This window comes from Bos taurus, chromosome 4 (genome assembly GCF_002263795.3).
Source record: "Bos taurus isolate L1 Dominette 01449 registration number 42190680 breed Hereford chromosome 4, ARS-UCD2.0, whole genome shotgun sequence".
Classification (NCBI taxonomy): Eukaryota; Metazoa; Chordata; class Mammalia; order Artiodactyla; family Bovidae; genus Bos; species Bos taurus.
Window position 1 is genome coordinate 94,443,863 of NC_037331.1, and position 24,701 is coordinate 94,468,563.

The 24,701-nt window shown below is 41.8% G+C and overlaps 1 protein-coding gene across 3 annotated transcripts; it reads right to left on the reverse strand.

Annotated features, from left to right (window-relative positions):
• Positions 1 to 24,398, reverse strand: TSGA13 (testis specific 13). 3 transcript variants are annotated; one of them, XM_059885753.1, is made up of 9 exons: positions 24,273 to 24,398; positions 22,990 to 23,164; positions 22,076 to 22,221; positions 20,292 to 20,370; positions 17,775 to 17,846; positions 16,663 to 16,869; positions 4,612 to 4,751; positions 3,937 to 4,064; positions 1 to 274 (listed from the first exon to the last, which is right to left on the reverse strand). In XM_059885753.1, the coding sequence occupies exons 4-9, from the start codon at positions 20,325 to 20,327 to the stop codon at positions 105 to 107; spliced, it is 753 nt and encodes a 250-aa protein (XP_059741736.1). In that variant the 5' UTR covers positions 20,328 to 20,370; positions 22,076 to 22,221; positions 22,990 to 23,164; positions 24,273 to 24,398; the 3' UTR covers positions 1 to 104.
• Positions 24,399 to 24,701: the final 303 nt, after the last annotated feature.

Here is a 24,701-nt window from a genome sequence, read left to right on the forward strand (position 1 = left end):
GACCGGGCAGAATGAAATTTTATTTGGTTGGCACGCCCGAGGTGGCGACTTCTGCAGGCCCCTCAGTCTTTGGAGAAGAAGCGGGGGCCATGTAGGGTTTGTTTTCACTTAATGACAGTGGCGCTTTTTATAAACCACTGCTGGGCCCTTCCATTGCGGAACTCGCTCTCTCCTGGTGCGGTTCTGGTGGGCTTCTTCTCCAGGAGTGATGAAAGGGTTAATGGTTCCCAAATCATCTGGGAAGTTGGCGAGTCGCTCCCTGACTTCTTGGAGACTGCAACAAAGCACAGGGCACCTTCGTGAAAATGGACTTCCCGAGGGAGGACACATAATGTGAGAAACGAAAAGAGACCTATTTGGAGGGGTGAGAAAGCTGGTCTTTACTCAGAGCAAGAAGGGTAGGTTTTGGACGACTGACCACCATTCCCAACTCTGTTTATAATTCTTCCCTTCATCAAGACACACTTTAAAACACTACCAGTTTAGGATCTTCCCTATCTAATCCCACCCCTTTCAAATGATTCCATCTGTGACCATTTTGACACTTGTGTGTTTATGTGTGTGTTAGTTGCTCAGTCGTGTCCAACTCTTTGCGGCCCCATGAACAATAGCCCACCAGGCTCCTCTGTCCACAGAATTCTCCAGGCAAGAATACTGGAGTGGGTTGCCATTCCCTTCTCCAGGGGGTTGACACTTACATAACTCTTACTAAGTTAGGGTACTTTCACTTGTGCGTTCATATTCCTCTCCTCTTAGCCCTTTCCTAAAATGTATGTTGATTTTCAGTTCTCCTGTCTGAGAGTGTAACTAAGAAGCTGTTTCTACCTTTGGCTTCAGTATCACTTTTTCCAGATTCTCTTTCAATTTCAGCCCTTCTTGGACGCCTCTGTTGTGGGCTTGTCCTGTTCCCATCCCTCCCCTCTATTCTGAAGCATTATGCCATATCCCTTAAATCTGTTTTCTTATTCCTACTGCTATTGCCTTAGTTCAGGTCCTGTCTGTTTTTTGGACAGCCTCCTAACCAGCCTTCATGGCCCCCATCAAAACAGTTTTTTATGTAACCTTTTGTTTGGATGCCTGGTAAACATGGAACATTATGGATGGAAGGAGGGCTTGCTAACTTCTCTTTTGCTTGAAGTAGAGACACTGCATCAACTTCACAATAGATTGTTTAGGAAAAGCACAGTAATGGCCCTTTAGATACCTAGGTAAATAGCCATTCATTTTTCTTGAGGGAAACTGTAAAGTTACCATAATTCTAAGAAATTCTTCAGACTGAGATATTAAGTGTTCTGTTTAGAAGTGTAAATTGAGTTACCTTAACAGAATCATGGCCTTGAAAAATCAGAAAAATCCTAATCCAGATTAGAGTCTAGACCCTGGAGAAATTCTTTCTTCTAATATGGATTTAAGCTAAACTGCTGCTATGCTGCATATGGTATCAATTGAGATTTAACTCCAGTTTTACAAAGTATACTATTATGCTTGCCTTTTCTGGCTCATAAAGCTCAAACCTTGCTTTTCATGTAGAGTTTCCCTTGAAGGAAATAAATGTTCCTACTTATTTATTCTGGGCCTGAAAATAAAAAGGCTTAGGGGAAAGGAGCAACCTCTTCCACTCTCATGGGCCAAAGTATTGGGAGCCTAGGCAGAGAAGGTGAATGTAAACCGAGAGACTCCCAAGAATGGATAATATGCTGGGGGCCTGCTGGTAAGTGTGAAGGAACTTGGAGGATGGAAGGGACGGTTGAGGCTGAGCCTAAGAGTGGCCCTTTTTATTTATTTATTTTTAAATATTTATTTTTTTGGCTGCCCTGGGTCTTAGTTGCAGCATGTAGGATCTAGTTCTCTGACCCGGGATTGAACCTGAGCCCCCTGCATTGGGAGTGTGAAATCTTAGCCACTGGACCACCAGGGAAGTCCCTGAGTGGCCCCTTTTAAAACAAGATAATGACTCTGCCATCTTTGAACTTTTGTCCACATCTATGAAGTGTCTTGGGTTTTAGTTTTGTTTGTTTGTTCTGTTTTGGCTGTTTGCTGCAGCGTGTGGGATCTAGTTCCCTGATCAGGGATCAAACCCACACCCCCTGCATTGGAAGTGCAGAGGCTTAACCACTGGACTGCCAGGGAAGTCTCTATGAAGTGTTATTTAATGCCACAGTTTGGGTTTAGCTGTATATGGGGAGTTAAGAGGGTGCTTCCGTGATGGCTTAAGTGGTAAAGAATCTACCTGCAATGCAGGAGATGTGAGAGACATGGGTTCAATCCCAGGGTCAGGAAGATCTCCTGGAAAGGGAAATGGCAACCCACTCCAATACTCTGGCCTGGAAAATCTTATGGACAGAGGAGCCTGGTGGGCTACAGTCCATAGGGTCACAAAGAGTCAGACACAACTGAACGCTCAAGCACAGGGAGTTAAGAGAGGCAGTAGGTGGATCTTGGGTGAGGTGGTACATAGGTCCAGGAGGAGCAGAGATGCTTGAAGAAGCCAGGTAAGGGATGGTAAAATATGCCCTCACGCCTCTGGAGCTGTGAGTGTTGGAACTGAGGATGGTTGGCTGTCACTAGAATGGCCTTGGAGAACAGGGAAGCATACCTTTGGGAGTTTCAGAAATTGCTCAAGGAGAGAAACCCCGGAGGAGAAATGAACCTTATTTTGGAGCCATAGGCTAGGGAAGTCTGGGGACTCACCGATTAAACTAATACACAAAGGTGACTTCAGTGCTCTGAAATTCTTCAGTGGGTCATAAACACTTGCTGGATAAAACCTAAGCCTTTATTTATACTAATAGACAAAGCTCTTAGTGATCTGGCCATCCATCTATCCTATGTACTGAAAGTGCTATTACTGGTGCTTGATAAATATCCAACACTTAGTAAGTGCCTGATAAATGTTGCTAAATCAATGACAGTTTGTGAGAAGCATTCTTCTTGCACCCCTACCTCATTCCCTACCTTGGAATCTCCAGGCAAGAGTACTGGAGTGGGGTGCCATTTCCTTCTCCAGGGGATCTTCCCAACCCAGAGATCGAACCCAGGTCTCCTGCATTGCAGGCAGACACTTTAACCTCTGAGCCACCAGGGAAGCCATCCCCTACCTTGCACCCCTACCTTATCCCTTATTCCACACTGTCCGGCCTCAGCCCCAAGGAGACTCATGGACCTTTGAGACTCACAGCTTATCCTTTGGCCCTTCTAGAACAGTTTTCCTCAAAGTGTGATAGGCACACCACCGGGTAGTTTTGGGAGATACGTAAACATTTTAAATTTTAATTATTATGAATTTGGTTAAATGTATGCTGTGCTTTGTCCTTCAGTCATTTCCAACTCTTTGCAACCCCATGAACTGTAGCCCACCATGCTCCTCTGTCCATGGTGGCACGAATACTGGAGTGGGTTGCCATGTCCTCCTCCAGGGAATCTTCCCAACCCAGGTCTCCTGCGTTTCAGGCAGATTCTTTACCATCTGAGCCACCAGGGAAACCTCAATTAAATGTATAAGAGGAGAAAAAACCCCATGTGTTAGTATGTCAAACCCATGATGTCAATAACATAGGACATTAGGACATAGGACATAGAATAATAACATAGGACAATAATTAGGATGAAACCAAAAAATAGTAATACTTTTAAAGAAAAAACATTAAGTAAATTATAGGGCAATTAACACATTGACCAAAACTAGTAACGTGGTGGGTGATGTAGTTTGGGAAACACTATGCTGGAACTTTCTTGAAATTTAAGGATTTACACAAGGTCAAAAGCCTAGAACCACTCAGGCCTCTATCTGTTCTTGGCTTCCATGCTACACAGAAAAACAGTCTCTAGAACCTCCAAAAGAGATGTTGATTTGCCCTCATCACTCATCTCTATAGGTTGTCCCTCCTGCCCATGTCGCTGTCTTCTAAAGCATTGCTTTGAAAGAGAGGACCTTACCATCATTCTTCATATATTTTTTACAGACTGAAGCAAAGGTGAGCTGAGGGTACATTTTCTTCTGTTGCCTCAGAGTGTAGACCTTTGAATACTTCCCTTCACTCTTGAAATCATTGTCAGTGGAAAACCTTAACAAAGAAAGTTGACTTAGTAGGTCCTAGTGTGGGGGTGAGGTAGGGGTAGGGGGTTACTGGAACCAGGAACTACATCCTCAGATTCTAGGGAAGAAGAAAGGACACAATTAGAGGGTGTTCATTGGTACAGAGTGGCAGTTTTGTTCAGTGGAAGGGATGCTTCTAGAACCTAGCATTGCAAGTCTATGAAGGAACTCCAGAATCTCCTCTCTCCTCTCCAAACTAGATAGAGGCTGCTCCTATAACCAGTTTCAAATCAGATTGTTCCTATACCACAATCCTTAACATGCACTGAGGGAGATTTTTTGTTGTCGGTTCCTCAAATCATAGACCTTTGACTACATCTCTTGTGAAAAACCTTAGTTTGCATTACTGTTTCTCTGTCGCTAAGGTGGAAATGTGCTTGGGGGTCATGTAGGAAAGCTGTCTTATTGTTATACAGTTTTCCACATTCCCTATAACCAAAAAGTATTTGTTAAATTGTATTGAAGAGAGATAGTGACATGAATAAGGAAAAGGAAAGAAAGACCCAGGACTTCACCTAAACCATTGTTCTCGCTTGGATTTGGTGTCCTCCAACAGCATCAAAGGGAATACTGGTTTCAGTCCAGATCTTAAATTTTTTTTCTGAGGCATCAAGGGTAGGAAGAAGTTCTCAGTGGGCTTGTGCTGATGACTTTCCTGCAGCAATGGGAAGAATAGAAAGTGAGGAAGTAAGCTGAGTCCCCTGGGCTTAAAGGCAGAGCTAGGTTCCTGGACTAAGCTTCAGTTCCCCTAAACTCATGCAACAAGACCTGCCAAAGAGGGAAGTAGGGGTACAGAAACCCAAAGAAGAGAAAAGCAGTTCCCTAAGTGGGCTGACACATATTCATTTCACAGCCAGATGATTTGTCCAAATTTTGGTCAGATTCCAAAGTCATCGATTAAGCTTGCACACGAGCCCTGTGTGTAAGTGGAAGAATTCCCTGGGTTTTGAGGATTCACTTAGTGAAGTGCTTAGGAAACCGAACATTTGGTAATAAATTGGGAAATATTGTTTTGTTTTGTTTTGGGAAATATTGTTGATCCATGGGATGCTACCCACCTTTCTTAGAGATGGCTGTCTCATTCACATCCTATTCTCTGCAGTGAAAAGGCCACAGAATGGGATGTTTTGTGACGTAATAATTTTGTCATTATTAAAGTCATGGAATCAAAGACTTTCAAAGGATCATAAAGGTCATCAAGTCTAACCAATCATCTTATCCCCTCCATATCATTATCAAGTGGTCAATCTTCCTATCTCTAAAAACCTAACCTACTTAATTAATAGCTGATTGCTAACACCCTGTAACTTCTACCCTACAGTCCAAATGGCAACCATGAAATAGAAAGACACTTGCTCATTGGAAGGGAAACTACGACAAACCTAGACAGAGTATTAAAAAGCAGAGACAACACTTTGCTGACAAAGATCCGTATAGTCAAAACTATGGTTTTTCCAATAGTCATGTACAAATGAGAGAGTTGGACTGTAAAGAAGGCTGAGCACCAAAGAATTGATGCTTTTGAACTGTGGTGCTGGAGAAGACTCTTGAGAGTCTTCCTAAGAGGACAGCAAGGAGATCAAACCAGTTAGTCCTAAAGGAAATCAACCTTAAATATTCATTGGAAGGACTGATGCTGAAGTTGAGGGTCCAATACTTTGGCCACCTGATGCAACGAGCTGACTCATTGGAAAAGTCCCTGATGCTTGGAAAGTTGAAAGGCAGGAAGAGAAGCAGGTGACAGAGGATGAGATGGTTGGTTGGTATCATTAACTCAATAGACATGAGTTTGAGCAAACTCCAAGAGATAGTGAAGGATGGGGACGCCTGGCATGCTGCAGTCCATGGGGTCACAAAGAGTCAGACATGACTGAGTGACTGAACAACAGCAACAACTCCAAACAGAACAAATCTAGTGTCTCTTTCATAGATGCCTTAAATAATGTAAAGAAATCTGTCACATTTCCCCTGAGTTCCCTCTCTCTTCCAGGATTAACACTGCCAACATTTTTTCATATGACATGGCTTTGGGTTATTCCCTGTTCTCCTGATTTCTCTCATTTTAACTCATTTGAGAAAGTTACAAACTAGATTTTTCCTAATGTGTGGCAATCTGAAATGGGAACAATTTTCTAGGTGTAGACAGCTGCAGGATATATCTCATTAAAGTCCCTATTCAAATGTCATCACTGCTTCTGAGAACCTTCTCTAGCTACTCTGTCTAAAACCACACCCATCACTCTCCACTCCTTTATCCTACTTTTGAGGGCACTTATTACATTAGGTACTTTCTGTGCAATTGTTGACTTGCTTATTGTCTGTCTGCTCCACTGGAATTAAACTTTGACTTAGTCACTGATAGATCCCTACCACATAACATTGCCTGGCAAATAGTAAGTGCTCAATGAATGTTATTGAACGAATAAAACAATGGCAGAATAAATGAATAACCAAACTAATTAGTTGACCTGTACTGAACCTTTTTGCTCAGAATTTTCAAACCTCTTTTTTAAAAGGCTTGCTGATGAATTAACCATGTCTTTTTTTATATTTGTTATTACATTAATTGGTTATTTTGTTGTATTTATTTGCTATATCTGTTACATTTATTGTTTAATTCTCATAAAAATCTCATAAATTCTTATAAAAATCCTGTGGTTGAACCATGTCCTTTTGATTCTCATGCTCTTGAAACTATTTCATTTTGAGGAACAGGATTCATTGACATTACCTCCATTAATAGGGGTATTCATTTAAGTTACCTCCATTTATGGCTAGGACCTGTCATAGCCAATAATCTGACCACAAAAGAGCAGAAACCTTAGCAGAGCTAGATTTTAGAGCAAAAAAACAAGAATAAAACCATTATTTGGAATCCAAAGCAGCACGAGCTAAGGACCCCAACTGCACGAGCTTGTCTATCTTGTCTCATATCATTTAACATTATCCATTAACATGTTTCCTACTTTCTTTCTGTCTGCTTCCTTCTCGCTCTAGCATTCCTTCCTTACTTTTGCCCTGAATATCATTTTTTTTAACCTACAACTTTTGCTTCAATCTGCCCCTACTTACCTACTACCTTCTTACTCATGGTTTGACTTTTCTCTGTCCCTCCTCTCCATGTCCTTTCAGTTTTTATTCCCACATGCACATGTGTGCTAAGTCACTTCAGTCATACCTGACTCTGCGACCCTATGGACTGTCGCCCACCAGGCTCTTCTATACATGGGATTCTCCAGGCAAGAATACTGGAGTGGGTTACCATGCCCTCCTCCAATCTCAACACTCTCCTCCTCCTCACACACTCTCAATCTTTTCCTTTCCCAATTCAGAGCCCTGGAAGCAAGAATCTGACTAGCCCAAGGATTTTGGTTGTTGGTAGGTTACCAAACTAAGCTCCTGGGAGCTCCTGGGCACGGAAATCTTTCTGTCGCCTATTTCTCATTTATAGGGACTCCAGCCTCCATGACCTTCCCGGATTATCAAACAGTTGCTAATCAAGGGAAGAGTAGTCAAGAAACCACCTGAAGCAAGATTAAAGGAACCAGAGAAGTTCATCAAGACCACCTGAGACAAAATTAAAAGCGTTCAGGCCCTGCACACAGCCTAATTTTATCAGCAACCCCACTCATGAACTATTCCTATAAAACTCATCATCAAATCCTCCTAGGTTGGGACACACAGTTTCTCAGCGTAGGAGCCCACTGTGTGCCCCCTTTGCCTAGCAAAGCAATGTCAGCCACAAATTGTCACTTACCAATTGCATTGCCAGTGACTGAACAACAAGGGCATTTGCCATCTGCTTCTGCAGAGATTGAACACTGCCACAGCAGCTGTTGACTTTCAACACCTCCTGAGGGAATTCAGTTTGGAGTGAAGCACTCTGTGCTCCCAGGAATCTGGTGGGACATGTCTTTGGATAGTTGGGTGTTTTTCAGTCAGTTCATTCACTCAATCATGTCCGACTCTGTATGACCCCGTGGACTGCAGCACGCCAGGCTTCCCTGTCCATAGCCAATTCCCAGAGCTTGCTCAAACCCATGTCCATTTAGTCAGTGATGCCATCCAACCATCTCATCCTCTGTCCTCCCCTTCCCCTCCTGCCTTCAATATTTCCCAGCATCAGGGCCTTTTCTAATGAGTCAGTTCTTTGCATCAGGTGGCCAAAGTATTGGAGTTTCAGCTTCAGTATCAGTCCATCCAATGAATATTCAGGACTGATTTCCTTTAGGATGGACTGGTTGGATCTCCTTGCAGTCCAAGGGACTCTCAAGAGTCTTCTCCAACAGCACAGTCTAACAGCATCAATTCTTTGGTGCACAGTCTTTTTTATGGTGCAACTCTCACACACATATGCAACTACTGGAAAAACCATAGCTTTGACTAGATGGACCTCTGTCAGCAAAGTAATGTCTCTGCTTTTTAATATGCTGTCTAGGTTTCTCATAGCTTTTCTTCCAATGAGCAAGTGTCCTTTAATTTCAAGGCTAGAGTCACCATCTGTGGTGATTTTGGAGCTGAAATAAATTCTGTCACTGTTTCCATTGTTTCCCCATCTATTTGCCAAGAAGTGATGGGACTGAATGCCATGATCTTACTTTTTTGAATGTTGACTTTTAGCCAGCTTTTCACTCTCTCTTTCATTTTAACCAAGAGGCTCTTTAGTTCTTCTTCACTTTCTGCTATAACGGTGGTGTCATCTGCATATCTGAGGTTATTGGTATTTCTCCTGGCAATCTTGATTCCAGCTTGTGATTCATCCAGCCCAGCATTTTTCATGATGTATGTACATCATGTACATACATACGTCTCTGCATGTACGTTAAATAAGCAGGATGACAATATACAGCCTTGATGTATTTCTTTCTGAATTTGGAACCAGTCTATTGTTCCATGTCTGGTTCTAATTGTTGCTTCTTGACCTGCATACAGATTTCTCAGGAGGAAGGTAAGGTGGTCTGATATTCCCATCACTTTAAGAATTTTCCACAGTTTGTTGTGATACACACACTCAAAGGCTTTGGCATGGTCAATAAAGCAAAAGTAGTTGTTTTTCTGGAATTCTTTTGTTTTCTCTATGATCCAACTGATGTTGGCAATTTGATCTCTGATTCCTCTGCCTTTACTAAATCCATCTTGAACATTTGGAAGATCACAGTTCACGTATTGGTGAAGCCTAGCTTGGAGAATTTTGAGCATTACTTTGCTAGGGTGTGAGATGAGTGCAATTGTATAGTAGTTTAAACATTCTTTGGCATTGCCTTTCTTTGGGATTGGAATGAAAACTGACCTTTTCCAGTCCTGTGGCCACTGCTGGGGTTTCCAAATTTGCTGACATATTGACTTCAGCACTTTAACAGCATCATCTTTTAGGATTTGAAATAGCTCAACTGGAATTCTATTACCTCCACTGGCTTTGTTCATAGTCATGCTTTCTAGGGCCCACTTGACTTCACATTCCAGAATGTCTGACTCTAGGTGACTGATCACACCATTGTGGTTATCTGGGTCATTAAGATCTTTTTTGTACAGTTCTTCTGTGTATTCTTGCCACCTCTTCTTAATATCTTCTACTTCTATTAGGTCCATACCGTTTCTGTTCTTTATTGAGCCCATCTTTGCATGAAATGTTCCCTTGGTATCTCTTAATTTTCTTGAAGAGATCTCTAGTCTTTGCCATTCTATTGTTTTCCCCTTTTTCTTTGCAATGATCACTGATATTATCTCCCCTTGCTTTTCTTTGGAACTGTGCATTCAAATGGGTATATCTTTCCTTTTCTCCTTTGCCTTTCACTTCTCTTCTTTTCTCAGCTAAGGCCTCCTCAGACAACCATTTTGCCTTTTTGCATATCTTTTTATTGGGGATGCTTTTGATCACCGCCGCCTCTGCAAGGTCATGGACCTCCATCCATAGTTCTTCACACATTCTATTTGTAGGGATTCCAGCCTGCCTGGAAGCTAATCCCTTGAATCTGTTTGTCACTTCCACTGTATAATCCTAATGGATGTGATTTAGGTCGTACCTCAAAGGTCTAGTGGTTTTCCTTACTTTCTTCAACTTAGTCTGAATTTTGCAATAAGGATTTTATGATGTGAGTCACAGTCACCTCCCAGTGTTTTTTTTGCTGACTGTGTAAAGTGTCTCCATCTTTGGCTGCAAAGAATATAATCAATGTGATTTCATTATAACCATCTGGTGATGTCCATGTGTAGAGTCTTCTCTTGTGTTGTTGAAAGAGGATGTTGCTATGACCAGCGCGTTCTCTTGGCAAACCTCTGTTAGCCTTCGCCCTGCTTCATTTTATACTCCAAGGTCAAACTTGCCTGTTACTCCAGGTATCTGTTTACTTCATACTTTTGTATTCCAGTCCCCTATGATGAAAAGGACATCTTTTTTTTGGTGTTAGTTCTAGAAGGCATAGTAGGTCATCATAGAACTGTTCAGCTTCTTTGGCATTAGTAGTTGGGGCACAGACTTGGATTACTGTTGATACTGAATGGTTTGCCTTGGAAATGAACAGAAATCATTCTGTTGTTTGTGAGACTGCATCCAAGTACTGCATTTAGGGCTCTTTTGTTGACTATGAGGGCTACTTCATTTCTTCTAAGGGATTCTTACCTACAGTAGTAGATATAATGGTCATCTGAATTAAAGTCACCCATTCCAGTCCATTTTAGTTCACTGATTCCTAAAATGTTCAATCTTGCCATCTCCTGTTTGACCACTTCCAATTTACCTTGATTCATGGACCTAACATTCCAGGTTCCTATGCAATATTGTTCTTTATACATCGGACTTCACTTCCATCATCAGTCACATCCACAGCAGGGCATTGTTTTTGCTTTGGCTTCATCTCTTCCTTCTTTCTGGAGTTGTTATTCTATTCTTCTCCAGTAGCATATTGGGCACCTACTGACCTGGGGAGTTCATCTTTCAGTGTCATTGCTTTTTTGCCTTTTCATACTGTTCATGAGGTTCTCAAGGCAAGAATACTTAAGTGGCTTGCCATTCCCCTCTCCAGTGGACCACATCTTGTCAGAACTCTCCACCATGACCCGTCCATCTTGGGTTGTCCTACATGGCGTGACTCACATTTGCACTGAGTTAGACAAGGCTGTGGGTATTTTTAGGAACAGAATTTATGATCTCAATCCTTGTATCTCCTAATATCTAAAAAAGCACTAAATCCCTTCATAGTCATCACCTCTTCATGACTAGCAGAAAACCTTTTGTAAAGCGAGTGCCTGATTGCACTGAACTCCCCCTTCACCAAAATTTTATACATATTGACCTTCCCCTGCTCCTTCTTTGGAGCAGTCTCTCAGATCTATCTGAGATGCTGCCTCCCAGGCTGCAGTCCTCATTTTGCCCCCAGTAAAACTTAACTCACAACTCTCAAGTTGTAATCTTATTTAGTCAAGGGCAATAAATCTATTCTTTTCTATTTCACCCAAAATTCTGTCTCTGAGATTTGCTTCAGTACTGGTGTACTAATGCCAAGCTTTTGGCCTCAGTTGGTTTTGGTTTGGTTTCAGTTTTTTTTTTGGTTGGTTTGGTTTAACAGCACCAACCTATAGCACAGGTCACTAAGCAGCCTATGAGATTGGCTTCCCTGGGTCTGGTGTCCTCCTCTGGCTCTAGGTAGGCATAGAAAACTGAGTCTGAAAGTGAAAATGAAGTTGCTCAGTTGTGTCCAACTCTTTGCAACCCATGGACTGTAGCTCACCAAGCTCCTCCGTCCATGGGATTCTCCAGGCAAGAATACCGGAGTGGATTGCCATTTCCTTCACCAGGGGATCTTCCCGACCCAAGGATCGAACCCAGGTCTCCCACATTGCAGGCAGACGCTTTAACCTCTGCGCCACCAGGGAAGTACTCAGAATATGGCCTTTCTTCACAAACTGTGGTAGGGTCATGTTACTTAGAAACGGCTGTGAGTATAACAACCACTGTGATAGACATGTCTGGTCCATTCTTCCACTTGATTGCTAAAACCCACACTCCTCTTATACACATGTCTGGATGTAGCAAAAGAATGCTTCTTTTGTGTATAATCTTAGGCTCATAAAAGAGTGCCACATTTGTCTAGTAAGACAAGAGGGATGCAGCATGAATATTCAAGAGGCATTCTAGATATTGGGCATTTCCATCTTCTTGGACTTGTTCCAGATAGCCCCATAAAATTACCATGCTGCCAGTCTTCGACAATCAAAGCCTTACCACTGTCTATTAATACAATTTGGCTGTACTGCAATTTACTCATGAATAGGATCAGGTCCCACATGTGACCTGCAAGGCTCACAAAGTGGCAGCTGTTGGAAGGAAGCTCTTCTTGCCCCAAGGTTACATGATAGTCTTGTATTTGCTTCTCTACCTTGAGCAAGGCAACCTTGGCCTGGCATTTGTTTCTCTCTGTGTATATTACCCACTACCAGGAGAACAATCACTGAGCTTATGCTCAAATGGCACAAATTCTGAGACCCAAGAAATCGTAGGCCATGAATCAATTAACTCCTTTGTCAGCATATACTGTTGAGTGTTAGCATTTTATCCTCTGTTTGGAAAAGAATCTTTCACTGCCATCCATCTAGCAATGGAGGAAATACTAACTCTAAATTAACCACATGTTATTAGAATGGTTTATCTTGGGTAATTCCACTCTGGGCATCATATTTCTGTTATAATTAGATTTTTGTGAACTTTTTCACTTATTTAATTTCTTCTAGTTATATTAGCCCACTCTAATGGCTGTCAAGATCTTTTTTACAAGAAAGACATACACACACACACACACACACACACACACACATTTGTGGCCACACCACAAGTCTTGTGGGATCTTGGTTCTCTGACTAGGGATTGAACTAGGGCCCCCAGCAATGAAACCCCGGAGTCTTAACCAATGGATTGCCAGGGAATTCAAGATCTTTTTTAGATCATGATTCCTAGATATATCTTAAATTGGTTTTCTTCATTTTCTCTGCTATTGATTTAGTTCTGTCAACTACAAATTGGCACTGGCCTGTCAAGTGCAAATTGGCACTTGCCAAGAGCATGTGCCAGTGACTGAACAACAACAAGGGAATTTGCATCTGCCTCTGCAGAGACTCGGAGAAGGCAATGGCACCCCACTCCAGTACTCTTGCATGGAAAATCCCATGGATGGAGGAGCCTGGTAGGCTGCAGTCCATGGGGTCACTAAGAGTCAGACATGACTGAGTGAGTTCACTTTCACTTTTCACTTTCATGCATTGGAGAAGGAAATGGCAACCCACTCCAATGTTCTTGCCTGGAGAATCCCAGGGACGGGGGAGACTGGTGGGCTGCCGTCTATGGGGTTGCACAGAGTTGGACACGACTGAAGCGACTTAGCAGCAGCAGCAGTGGCAGAGACTGAATCCTGTGCTACTGCAGCTTCTGATTTTCAACACTCTCCGAAGAGAAATCAGGGTGGAGAGCCACTGTGTGCTCCAGGGAAACTGGTGGAATAGGTCTTTAGATAGATATTTTCAGGAACCGATTTCATTATTCCATTCCTTCAGTTCAGTTCAGTCTATCAATCATGTCTCTGACTCTTTGCGACCCCATGGACTGTAGCATGCCAGGCTTCCCTGCCCATCACCAACTCCTGGAGCTTACTCAAGCTCATGTCCATTGAGTTGGTGATGCCATCCAACTATCTCATCCTCTGTCATCCCCTTCTCCTCCTCCCTTCAATCTTCCCAGCATCAGGGTCTTTTCTAATGAGTCAGTTCTTCAATCCATACATGAGTACTGGAACAACCAAAGCTTTGACTATACATCCCAACCCTTGCCTCTCCTCATATCTAGAAAAGAACTAAATCCCTTCATGGTGACATTAGCCCCTCATGACTAGCAGAAAACCTTTTGTAAAATAAGTGTTTGATTGCACTGAACTCCCCTTTCACCAAAATCTTTTATATTGACCTCCCTCCAAAACCTCTTTGGAGCAGTCTCTCAGAGCTATCTGAGGTGCTGTCTCCTGGGCTGAAGTCCTTATTTTGTCCCAAATAAAACTTAACTCACAACTCTCATGTTGTGTATCTTTTTTAGCTGACAATTAAATTCTTCAGCATGTCTCACCTTGACAATTGTAGCAACAATATAGTTGTTGTTCAGTCATGTCCGACTCTTTGCAGTCCCAGGGACTGCAGCCCACCAGGCTTCTTTGTCCTTCACCATCTCCTGAAGCTTGCTCAAACTCATGTCCATTGAGTCGGTGATGTCATCCAACGTCTCATTCTCTGTCCTCCCCTTCTCCTCCTGCCTTCAATCTTTCCCAGCATCAGGGTATTTTCTAATGAGTTGGCTCTTTGATCAGGTGGCCAAATAATGGAGCCACCTGATGCTGGAGCTTCAGCTTCAGCATCAGTCCTTCCAATGAATATTCAGAGTTGATTTCCTTTAGGATTGACTGGTTTGATCTCCTTGTAGTCCAACAGACTCTCAAGAGTCTTCTCTAGCACCACAGTTCAAAAGCTTCAATTCTTCGGTGCTCAGCCTTTTCTATGGTCCAGCTCTCACATCTGTACATGACTACGGGAAAGATCATAGCTTTGACTAGATGGATCTTTGTTGGCAAAGTAATGTCTCTGCTTTTTAATATACTGTCTAGGTTTGTCATAGCTTTTCTTCCAAGGAGCAAGTGTCTTTTAATTTCATGGCTGCAGTCACCATCTGCAGTGATTTTGGAGCCCAAGAAAATCAAGTCTATCACTGTTTCCATTGTTTCCCCATCTGCTTGCCATGAAATGATGAGACCAGATGGCATAATCTTAGTTTTTGAATGTTGAGTGATAGTTAATCTTTCTGATTTTTATCTCCTCTGCAACTAATATACTTTTTGCTCAACTTCCAAAAAAGGTCTTTCTAAACTGCAGATTTGGTTATACTTTTAAACTCCTGCCATTTACTCTCTTCTTGTTGTTGTTCAGTTGGTAAGTCATGTCTAACTCTTTGCGACCCCATGGACTGCAGCATGCCAGTCTTCCCTATCCTCTACCATCTCCCAGAGTTTGCTCAAACTCATGTCCATTGAGTCCGTAATGCTATCTAACCACCTCATCCTCTGCCGCCCTCTTCTCCTTTGCCTTCAATCTTTCCTAGCATCAGGGTATTTTCCACTGAGTCAGCTCTTTGGTTCACATCAGGTAGCCAAAGTATTGGAGCTTCAGCCTTAGCATCATCAGTCCTTCCAGCAAATATTCAGGCTTGATTTCCTTTAGGATTGACTGGTTTGATCTCCTTGCAGTCCAAGGGACTCTCAAGAGTCTTCTCCACTACCACCATTTACTCTCTTACATTCCCCTAAATGCACCTCACTTTCTCATGAATCTATGCCTTTGCTTTTCCCATTGATTGGAATATCTTCTTTTATTTTTGGTCAGGGTTCACCTCCTTTGCCAAACCTCCCTGATTATCTCCTTTCCTCCAACAAAGATATTGTTCCCTACTTTATATTAGTATATCTTGTATATTCTTTTATTACTCACATATCCTAGTATATTATATTAATAATTACTTTGTATATCTCATTTATTGATTTGTCTCTCCTGTTAGACTCCAAATTCCTTCAACATACAGACTGTCTTGTAATCACCTTTACATTTTAGTTCTTAGCTTAGTATATATCTAGCAATTGTCTTGGGCTTGCTTGGTGGCTCACTGGTAAAGAATCTACCTGCCAATACAGGAGACGTGGGTTCAATACTTGGGTCAGGAAGACTCCCTGAAGAAGGAAATGGCAACCCATTCCAGTATTCTTGCCTGGGAAATCCTATGGACAGAGGCATCTTCAGGCTACAGTCCATGAGGTTACAAAGAGTTAGACTCGACTTAGTGACTAAACAACAACAACAGTTTATAACAGAGTCCCAAATATCTGGCTGCTGTGATAGTAAATTTTCTGTTCCTCTTCCCTCTTGATACTCAAGAGCTATGGGTAGAGAGCATAACTCTTTCCCCTTTAGATTCGTTTCTGTTCCTTACTTGTCATTTCCAGATTTATCTGTTGCTACTTTATACTCAAAGAATCCACCTGCAATGTGGGAGACCTGGGTTCAGTACCTGGGTTGGGAAAATTCCCTGGAGGAGGGCATGGCAACCCTCTCCAGTATTCTTGCGTGGAGAAGCCCATGGATAGAGGAGCCTGGTGGGCTACAGTCCATGGGGTCACAAAGAGTCAGACACAATTGAGCAACTAAGCACAGCACTTTATACTCAATTATAAAGCCAGTGGCTAGTTTACCCTTCGTTAATTACAAATTAAATATCTTTGATCAAGGAAGAATGATTTTTTAATTAAGACCTTCTTTTCTCTGTGCAATGAATGAAGTTTCATGACCCAAGTTTGTACTGCTCTGATTCTGAGTATTTCCCAGACCCTCAGATTCTATTTGGTGAAGCATGTGGCAAAGAATAAGAAGGAAGTGGTTGGTCCTGAGTACCATCTTCCATGTTAAGTTAGCTCCCTTCTTCAAGCTAACTGCTAAATTCCTCAGGATCCTTACTCATGATGCCAGGAAACTTCCCCAGGTGTTCTTACCTTGAGCAGTAACTCATTGGAAAAGTATTTTGGTGTGACGTCCTTTCCTTGATGATCTATCGGGCAGGGAAGTGGGTTGTTGGTCAGAATCAGTAAGGTCTTATCCTGATCATACTCTATTACTTTTAACGTGAAGCTTTGAATTTTCCTGTTTCGAGCCAGGAATTTCTGCAGTGCAGTGGGCTTCAAAGGCTCATAGTACTGGGCCTGAGCAGACAGAAAGGTTTCCAGAGAGACAAAGGGATTAGATCAAGGGCAGATTAACTGGTTAGCTAATCTTTTGCCTCTATGGGTTAGGGACAGAGAAGCTGGACGGGGCCTGGCTAAATTTGCTCAAAAACTTGTTTTACAGAAAATGTCTGAAGCTTTCAGTCCCTTTCTCCTCTCAGAACATTTCCCTGCAAATCCACCAAGGGGCCGAGGAAATGCGATGGGAAAGTTTCCACATAAAAAGGAACAGAGAAGACTTAATTCTTGTGAAAAAGTGTAACATTGTGTCCAACACAATAGGGCCAGCAGAAGTTTCTATGTTAAACCTAAAGGGCCTTCTCTACAACACTGAGGCACAGTGGACCATAAGGTACCAAATCTCTGAGCCCAGGGAGCCCTGAGGAGGCCAACACAGCTCTCATCCACCTCTTCCCACCCACCAACGTTTCTCCAGGCACAACCACATTAAAGGCAGAACAAGCACAATGTCAAAAAGGAAAAACAGTCACAAAAAGAGCATGTCACTTTAGATGTGGTGGGGGAAGGGGGAGGCCCACTAAATTTCCTTTTCCATCAGTAGGGGGAAGGCAGGGGACCAGAGAGGGAGGAAAGGAGGGGGAGAAAACAGAACACTTCCTGATTAGACATATGTTTTCTCAAAGTAAGAAAGAAAAAAATGTCAGCTGCAGGGCCCACTTTCTTCCCAGCCCCACCCTCCTCCCTCTCCACCATTCCCATCAGCGCCCTGAGACAGCTAGCTCTGCTTCCAGGTCCCAGGAGAATGCACAGTCACAGTAGCTGGTGGCACTTGGAAGCACTTGGGTTATTCTCTGCACTGGGCCTCGGCACCACAGCTGAAACTTGCTCTTGGAGATAGTGGGGGAATGCTTTTTATCACCTACCAAATTTGGATGGACTGTGTAATGGTGCAGGTTCTTTAGAACAAATTTTGATTGCCCGACTGCATCAATAATCTAGAGACAATAAACAAAATATTAGTGTTTCAAGTCGCGCCTATCCTAAACAATATTCCATTCCTTACTTCACCTTAATCCAGCTAAAATCTGGTCTCTAACTCAAATTAAGTGAGAAGAACTTCATGTTCTGCACCCTGGGTTGCTGGAATGAGAGCCATAGCATGTAGAGCTAAGTTCTAAGGCATCCTGACAGGGCAGCTTGTACATGGAAACGTGGACCGGCTATGTGAAATGTTAGGGGTCCTTAGGAGGTGAAGTGGTGAAATAGACAAGGACGGCATCAAAGTTTAGACAAATCACCCCAAGGGGTTACACCTCTTTCCTCTGCCTTTTCCATTTCTATAGGAAGGAAATCAGATAAAAAGAAGAAAAAAATGAAGGACAATCTTTAAGGAGAAAAGCAAGTTACAGAAGGCCAATAACTTAAGGGTTTTGAGTGGAAGGAAGTCTTGGGGATAACTGCTTGCTGGGCTGGGGGGGTGGCACACAGGAAGGGAGGAACAGCGGTGCGCTTTGCATTTTTTTAAAAATATTTTTGCAATTTATGATTCTTCTAGAAATGTAGCAAAGAGTAATTGAATTTTGGTAACCCTTCTGTCTGAAAAGTGTGGAAGTGTTAGTTGTTCAGTTGTGTCTGAGTGTTTGCAATCTCATGGACTGTAGCCTGCTAGGCTCCTTTGGCCGTGAAATTCTCCAGGCAAGAATACTGGAGTGGGAAGTCATTCCCTTCTCCAGGGGATCTTCCTGATCCAGGAACCAAACCCAACATCTACCACATTGCAGGCAGATTCTTTACCATCTGAGCCACCAGGGAAGCCCCAACCCTTCTGTCTGCCACTTTGCATTTATCTACCAGTGGTGGTGCTGGTGGATTGTCTGAGTGTCATGCCTAGTGGTAGAGTCGCTGGGCCTGCTCCAACTCCTGCTGACTCCAGGGTTGTTGTCTGGCCCTAGATAATCTAAGAATGGGTCAAAGGGATGTGAGCACAAGGAGATTAAAAAAAGCTCTGAGTTACCTCCTTTGGGCTTGGTCTAATGAGAAATTAGATAAAGAGCACAGTCTTGTGTGTGGATCAGCATTTCTAAAGATCGCCTGTTCTCAAGAAGGTGATAGGGTAAGATGAGATTCAGAAGAAAGGGAACTGCACAGGCGAATAGAGTAAGAAGGTGAATGAAAAAGAGGGAGATAGTAAGGAGCAACAGAACTGTGTGGTGAGGGGAGGTCTTATGCTCCAGGAGGAAAATGCCAGGAGCTGGCAATTTTCAGGTGTTGGAGGAGGACTAGGAGAAGGACTAGCAGAGCCATGCCATGCATTCCTTTAGGGACGGTGGGAATCAATAGGGGACAAATCCAAAGATGTACTGATTTAATTTATACTACTTTTTGTAAAACTGGAGTCCCTGGGTTCAAAACAAAAATACTTTTGAAAATCCTGCTTCGCAGATGTGATATATAATATTTAGAATCATAAACATCTTGGAAAAAATTGGAGGGGGGAGAAGATGCAAAGACTTCTTTTACAGTATATTTAAAATTAATTTTGGGGGGCAAAGCCTCTGGGAATTTTTATGAGGTATTATATATTTTTCCAAATTAGTCTCCAGCAGTTAACTAAGATCCCCTGGAGTAGGAAATGGTACCCCACTCCAGTATTCTTGCGTGGAAAATTCCATGGGCAGAGGAGCCTGGCAGGCTACAGTCCATGGGACTACAGAGTCAATCATGACTGAGCAACTCAGCACACACACACACACACACACACACACACGCGCGCGTAAGAATGTCTAAATTGAAGTATGTTTTTAGTTTTACGTTGAATTGCACTATCTCTGGCTGATGAAATAAAAGTTGACCCAGAAAATTTACCTGAATATGATAAACCTAGGGAAGTAACCAAGCTACCCAATGGAGTTTTGTTTTAAGAAGTGATCACAATATCTAGTTTAAGTCAGGGTTTAATGCTCACTCATGCCCTAACATAGATTTCTGGTCCCTGGGTTTTGAGCCGTGATTCTTTGTTGATATGTCCCTTTCTCTTCCCTTTTCTTTTTCCACTTCCCTGGTGGCTCAGATGGTAAAGCATCTGCCTAAAATGCGGGGGACCCAGGTTCAATCCCTGGGTCAGGAAGATCCCCTGGAGAAGGAAATGGCAACCCACTCCAATATTCTTGCCTGGAAAATCCCATGGACGGGGGAGCCTGGTAGCCTACAGTCCACAAGGTCACAAAGAGTTGGACACGACCGAGCAACTTCACTTTCTTTCTTCCCTTTTCTATGTCTCTGTTTCTCTTTCATTAAATTAGATAAATTAACCTGCTTTCTATATAAATCTTAACTACTTTTTGCTTTTCAACAGGAAGTTTGTGAGACCCAGCTTATAAAGTACTCTAAGCGACTCCAAAGAAAGATTATAAATGAACATTGCTAATATTCTTTCTTACCTCATCACTATCAAAAAATATTTCTTTCTCAAACATAACTGGGCTAGTTCTGAAAGTCCTTGGTTTGGCATGTTGAGACCTAAAAAAGAGGCAGAATACCCAGTTATATTTTCTTACCCAAACGTGTGGTCTTCTACACGTTCTTGACCTCCCTCAATGAAGTTTGGGGACGTGACTTAAAGGAGCCAATTTAGGTGATCATTAATTGCATATGTTTGAAGGTGGGAGGAGAAGGGGATGACAGAGGATGAGATGGTTGGATGGCATCACTGACTCAATGGACATGAGTTTGTGTAATATCTGGGAGTTGGTGATGGACAGGGAGGCCTGGCATGCTGCAGTCCATGGGGCCACAAAGGGTCGGACATGACTGAGTGACCAAACTGAACTGAATTACACATGTATGGGTAGCGAAGAAAAGGATTCATTATTCAGCCTGCATGCTAGGGGAAAACCAAACTTCATTTTGAAGAGTTTAGCAAGCAGGATCTCTTAGAGACATGGTGACAATTGATAAGTTGATTTCTCCTAAAGTAGCAGTTTTAATAAATGAAAATTAAAACCACAATAGGCTATCACCTCACATCTGTCAGAATGGTTATAATAAAAAAGAACACAAATAACAATTACTGGAGAGGATGTGGAAAAAAGGAAGCCCTCATATATTCTTTATGGGGATGTAAATTGGTGCATTTTCAACAGCATGAATGGACTGGGAGGGTATTATGTTAAAGTGAAGTAAGTTAGACAGAGAAAGACAAATATTATATGATATCACTTCTATATGGAATCTAAAAAAAAAAAACAAAACTCTGACTGTAATGAAAAAGAAGCATCCTTACAGGTATGGTGAGCAAACTAGTGGTCACCAGTGGGGAGTGAGGAGGGGGAGGGGCAAGACAGAAGAAGGAGATTAAGAGGTACAAACTGCTACGTGTAAGATAAATAAAATACAGGGATATATTGTACAACGCAGGGAATACAGCCAATATTTTATAATAAGTTTAAATGGGTTATAACATTTAAAAATTGTGAATTACCATGTTGTGCACTGGAAACATATATGATATTGTACATTAACTATACCTCAATAAAAAAATAGAGATTTTAGACCACTCAAGGAACTGGTCTAGTTGACTGTTTAAGCAAATGCTTTTGTGCAACTGGACCATGATAATATCCTTAAATTACAAATACTGTTTTATAGACCTACTTGCCTACTCTTCTCTACATGGAAACAATTCTGTCTTTGCCAATAATTAGCCAATAATTCCACCAGAAGGGATATAGTTAGTGAAACGTCACAATTAAATTTCCAATTCTTAATGACTGCTTGGATTACTGGTTCCCTCATGTACCTAAGCATAGCTAAGTTTCCCTACCTAGAATTAAGATAATAAAAATAATCATCAGTTACAAATATTCTCGTAATCTATGCTTTCACTTACTTTCCCACCTCCCCTCCCCCAGATACCAGTTCCCTCTGGGGAAAAGGGAGGGGGTGCAAAAGTTGCAATATTTAGTAACAAAGTATTTTGGATTCCTTGACTAATTCTTAGGAAGTCCATTTACTGTTCAAATATAGTGAAAGATGCACATCAATAAGATTGGGTTAATGACGAAAATAAATAACCTGGTTTCTGTTTGGAGTTTAAACTAGCTTAAATTAAGTAGGATCCTGGAACTACCTCAACTAAACCTCTCCCCTTTAAAAATGAGGGTGGCAGAGTAAGGACCAAAATAATAAAAGTAGAAAAAGCCAAGCTATATTGTTGCTAGGTCACCTGGCTATAGCATGGTACAAATAATCCTCAGTCCAGGATCAAATCCATCCAAGGATGGCTCATTTCCATCTATTGCTGGCCAGAAGCTGCATCATCAACTCAGGCCAAAGGTCTTAAAAACAGTCCCCAGCAGAGCAGGTGACACACTGTGGACAGACCAAAATAAATTCATCCCCTTATCATTGCAGAGTTGGTACCCTTTTGATGTGTCCTATTGCTTTAAGCTATTAACTTAATTAACCAATAATTAACACTATATTATAAGCTTTGGGGGTGGTGGTGGGAAGGAGGCTTAAGAGAGAGTGGATATATGCATATATGTGTATATATATATATATACACACACTTATGGCTGATTCACATTGTTATACAGCAAAACCAATACAACTTTGTAAGGCAATTATTCTCCAATTAAAACTAAAATTAGAAAAACAAAAATCCCACTATATTATCAGCTTTATTTTAGCACTTTTCAAAATGATTCTTTGGTATCTAAAAGGCAGCAGAAGATCCCAGATGCTCTTGTTCAAGGCCAATTTAAAGCATAGATCAACGTGAAAAATGCTCCTTCAACCCAGCAGTGTCCATCTTTGACAGACCGGTGCTTTCTTTTTTGGTAAAGTTACTCTAGTTGCTGCATGAAGCCCAGCCCAAGATCTGAGAACTGTAAATTTTTCTATTTTTTGACCATGCCACGTAGCATGCAGGATCTTAGTTCTCTGATTAGGGATGAAACTTGTGCTCCCTGCAGTGGAAGCACAGAGTTTTAACCACTGGATCACCAAAGAGGTCTCTAAAATGTTGTTAACTGAGTATCTACTCTGTGACTAGTACTGTTCAAAGTGATATGGGCTACAAAATAGGTCTGTATAAGGAGGTATTTATAACTTAGCTGGGCAAACAAGACTACACACTTGGTCTGTCTCCTTTGGCCCATTGCTGTTCACTGCTAAGTGGACCAGCTAAGGCAAGTAGTCACCCAGAGGCCACACTCAGTGCCTCTAAATCGTCCACGTTCTGCAGGGGGTTCAGTTCAATGCAAACATTCTCTTCTTAGCACATTTTGTGTGCTCAGCCCCTTTCTTGATCCTGGATGGGAAACAAGAGGAGACAGCAGTGCCCTTGTGAGTGCAGAAAATACATGAGATGTGATGATCCTTGTCCTCAAGAACTTAACTTTAGTTGGTAAATGCAGGGAAGGAAGAGGAAGTGATTGTTACATATGAAAAATTAATGACAACTACATGCTAACATATTAGGTAAATCAACTCATTTCTTGGGGCCTCAATTTCCTCATTTGTGAAAAATGGAGTTAACAAAATGATTTAAAGGTGACATTCCAATTCCATGATAGTGGTGAAATTTACCTACATAAAGACCTTAATAAAAAATTCATGTGTCAGTTGTGGGTGAAATTTGGAGGAGTAGCTGTTCTGTACTATATACCTCCCCTCTCAATATGATATTTTTCCAGTTATTAGGCCTGACTGGAAGGTTATTTTGTTTTTGCTCTGTTTTTTTTTTTTTTTGCTATTATTGTTTGAAGTAATAACATATAAAAGTGGAGAGGTAGAATGAGGTCAAATTAAGGAGACCCAGACAATTAAGTTGGAGAAGGAAATGGCAACCCACTCCAGTACTCTTGCCTGGAAAATCCCATGGATGGAGAAACCTGATGGGCTACAGACCAAAGGGTCAAAAAGAGTCAGACACAACTGAGTGGCTTCACTTCCTTCTGACAATTAAGTAGAGGTTTCAGTTCAGTTCAGTTCAGTTGCTCAGTCGTGCCCGACTCTTTGCGGTAAGGCCTATTAGCCAAAGCTCCAATAAAGCCTATGAGTTTGGAGGAAAGATTGTATTAATAGTGTCCATAGGTGATTGTTTGCAGTTTGTCTAGACATAAACACTAAACATACTGTCCAGAGTTGATAACTAAACTGAGCTAAACTGTGCAAATCCCCTTTAAGGAAAACAGACTAGTAAGCTTTTCATCCTTTTCTTGCGTCTAGTTTTTCTGGAATTGTGGGTCTAGCTCATGTTTAGATTGAAACTAAAATAAAGGAAGCCAGCAAATTGGGGGAGGGGAGTGGGGGTGCAAGGCTTGTGCTGCTTGTCTGCAACCCAGGGTGGGGAAAAACATCACACAAACACAAACACTTCATCTAAAATAAGAATAGAAAGATCTAGTGTACAATACCTTGAAGGGTATAGGGAAATCTTAGCTCAGGGCGGAAGCGGGGATTTCTTGACCTGGAAACTGTCCATTCTCAAAATATTCTAGAGGAGACACAGGGTTTTGTGATGAAAAGGCAATCTAGAATGCTGAGGTGTTCTATGTTGGAGTCAGAGAATGGAAAACCCAGAGATTTTAAACAAAATCTGCTACAATCTGCTCCAACTTGTTTTTCTAACCTATGACTCCCCAACATACCACATACTGGTTTTTTCACTGTATCTTTAGAAAAATTTTATTGAAGTATCATAGATTTATAATGTTGTGCTAATTTCTACTGTATAGCAAAGTGATTCAGTTATACACATATATTCTTTTTCATATTCTATTCCATTTTGGAAGATACTGAATATCCTGTGCAATATCCCTGTGCAATACAGTAAGGATATATTT